Genomic DNA, 2,057 nt, shown 5'->3' with positions numbered 1-2,057 from the left:
CTGTGACTGGTCTGGTCCTGCCAACTTGCTCACCCACTTGGACAAAGCTGAAGCCCTGGGGCAGCCTGCTGGGATCCAGGGTTTGGTGGCCCAGAGGGGAGGCGTCTCCTTCTGGGGAATGGGGCAAGTTGGAAGTCTTATCCCCGACAAGCTGAGGTTCTCACTATCCCCATTTAAGCCAACGTGCAGGTCCAGTGACCTGGTTCTCCCAAGTAACCGACTTGTTGATACTCTTCAACCCAAGAGGGGGCCTTGGCAGATTGATCTGCATTTGACAACCTCCCCAGGTGACCCAGATGGCCCCAGGACCACTTTGAGAAACCTTAAAAGTCTGAAGGATTTAATTTTATGACACTGGGGAGCCGGGAAATGGCCAGGGATGGGGCGGGGTGGGGGGGAAGAATAGATTTTAAAGACACCGGAAACACTCATTTCAGGTCGGTAAAAGCGACCGTCCAGATGTGGCCTTCCCGTCCCCTCCCCCATCAGCAGCTGTGAAAAGGGTCAGGGGTCACCGCCAGCCCAGGTCCCTCCCATCAATCCAAGAAGTCACTGCAGCTTTATCACCATCTAAAGTATTTGTTTAATAACAACAACCAAAAGAAAACAACACCCCACAGAACTATTGTAAAACAATATTCTCAGTCGGTGATCATTGTAATATACAATACAAAGCAATTAATTTCCTCAGAAATCTGAGAAGCACCAAACGTGACCATTTTTTAAATGTCCGCTTTTCAAAAAATAGAAACACACGAGGGGGGACTCCCCCAAGTCTCTGGTGGCTGGTGGGTGAGAGTCAGCCTGCCCTGTCAGTCCCCCAGACCCGGGCTGGCTCCTGCAAGCGCCCCGGTGGCCGCCGATCGGTCTTGTTCCTCCCCAGCTCCGGCGAGGCGCCTGGAAGGACCGGAGAGCACTTATTCCTCTCGCCCCCTGGAGGGCTGGGGTCTGCCGGCTCCCAAGGGCGACGCTTCAGCGACACAAGATACGATCGTCCGCTGGAACACACGCCGCCTGTGAAAAGATAAGAGTTGTTTTTTTTAACGATCGCATCCTTGAGCACCTAGGTGCCCGAAAGGACGGGGCGAATATAGGGTCAAGCACTCCCTCCCGCTCTGAGCCTCAAGTGTCCCCTTCCGTAGAAGAAAAGTGATCTCCTACTCCAACTCGGACCTCACCTCTGCTGCCAGGGCGCCGATTTCGCCATTGAGAGTGCTGAGCGGAGCCCGGGCGGGGAGCCCCCGGCCCCCGGGGGTCCCGACGCGGGATTCCGAGTTGAGCTCCAACTCCAGATCCCAGATGTAGTCGATGACGTGCTGGAGGATCTCCACCCTGCTCACCTTGCGGTTCTGGGGCAGGGTGGGCACCAGCTCCTTGAGGCGCGAGTAGCAGCCGTTCATGTCGTAGAGTAGCACGTTCACCGGCTGCTCCTCCAGCAGGGCCGGCAGGCGCGCCCCGGGGCCGCCCGCGCAGCGCGAGATGGCCACGCTCTGCTCGGACAGGCAGCGCACCACCTCGCCCGCGCCGCCCGCCGTCTTGCCGGCCTTCAGCGCGCAGCTGGGGCCCGCGGCGGCCGCGGTGCTGCCACTGGCGACCTTCATGATGCCGGCTTCGGGAGAAAACGAAGCGGACGGAGGAGGAAGAGGACGCCGGTAGTGGGGAAAAAGTCGCGGACGCAAAAAAGACTGCAGTGCAAAAGCGCAACTCAAGTACCCCAACCCGCCTTTTATATAGATGCCGCGCGCCTCCCCGCCCCTTCCTTGGGGGGCGGGCTCAGATGTTCAAAAACAGCCAATGGAAGGCTTAAAGGCGTGGCCTGGAGGGCTTCTGGGTCCTGCCTCCTGCTCCCCTAGAGAGAGCACCCTCACCCGCGTGGAAAAGCAACTTGAGTCGCAGGAACAGAGAGAGTGGGAGGCGGGGGAATAAGATGGCTAGTGGAGGCGAGGGCTGCCCAGAAGGCGAAACCGGTTATTACTGATCACGAAAAGATTCCAAGAATCAGTTTTTTCAGGGATATGCTCTCATTTCTCCAGCCCCATTTTACAGATGAGGGAAAC

At 57.8% G+C, this 2,057-nt stretch overlaps 1 protein-coding gene across 1 annotated transcript; it reads right to left on the bottom strand.

Annotated features, from left to right (window-relative positions):
- Positions 560-1,711, bottom strand: ID1 (inhibitor of DNA binding 1, HLH protein). Its single transcript, XM_005688450.3, has 2 exons — positions 1,179-1,711; positions 560-1,014 (listed from the first exon to the last, which is right to left on the bottom strand). Exons 1-2 carry the CDS (start codon positions 1,599-1,601, stop codon positions 973-975), a joined length of 465 nt encoding a protein of 154 aa, XP_005688507.3. The 5' UTR covers positions 1,602-1,711; the 3' UTR covers positions 560-972.

Source organism: Capra hircus, chromosome 13 (assembly GCF_001704415.2).
Source record: "Capra hircus breed San Clemente chromosome 13, ASM170441v1, whole genome shotgun sequence".
Lineage (NCBI taxonomy): Eukaryota > Metazoa > Chordata > Mammalia > Artiodactyla > Bovidae > Capra > Capra hircus.
Note: the sequence above shows the minus strand (reverse complement) of the source record. Positions and strands in the feature narration are given on the sequence as shown.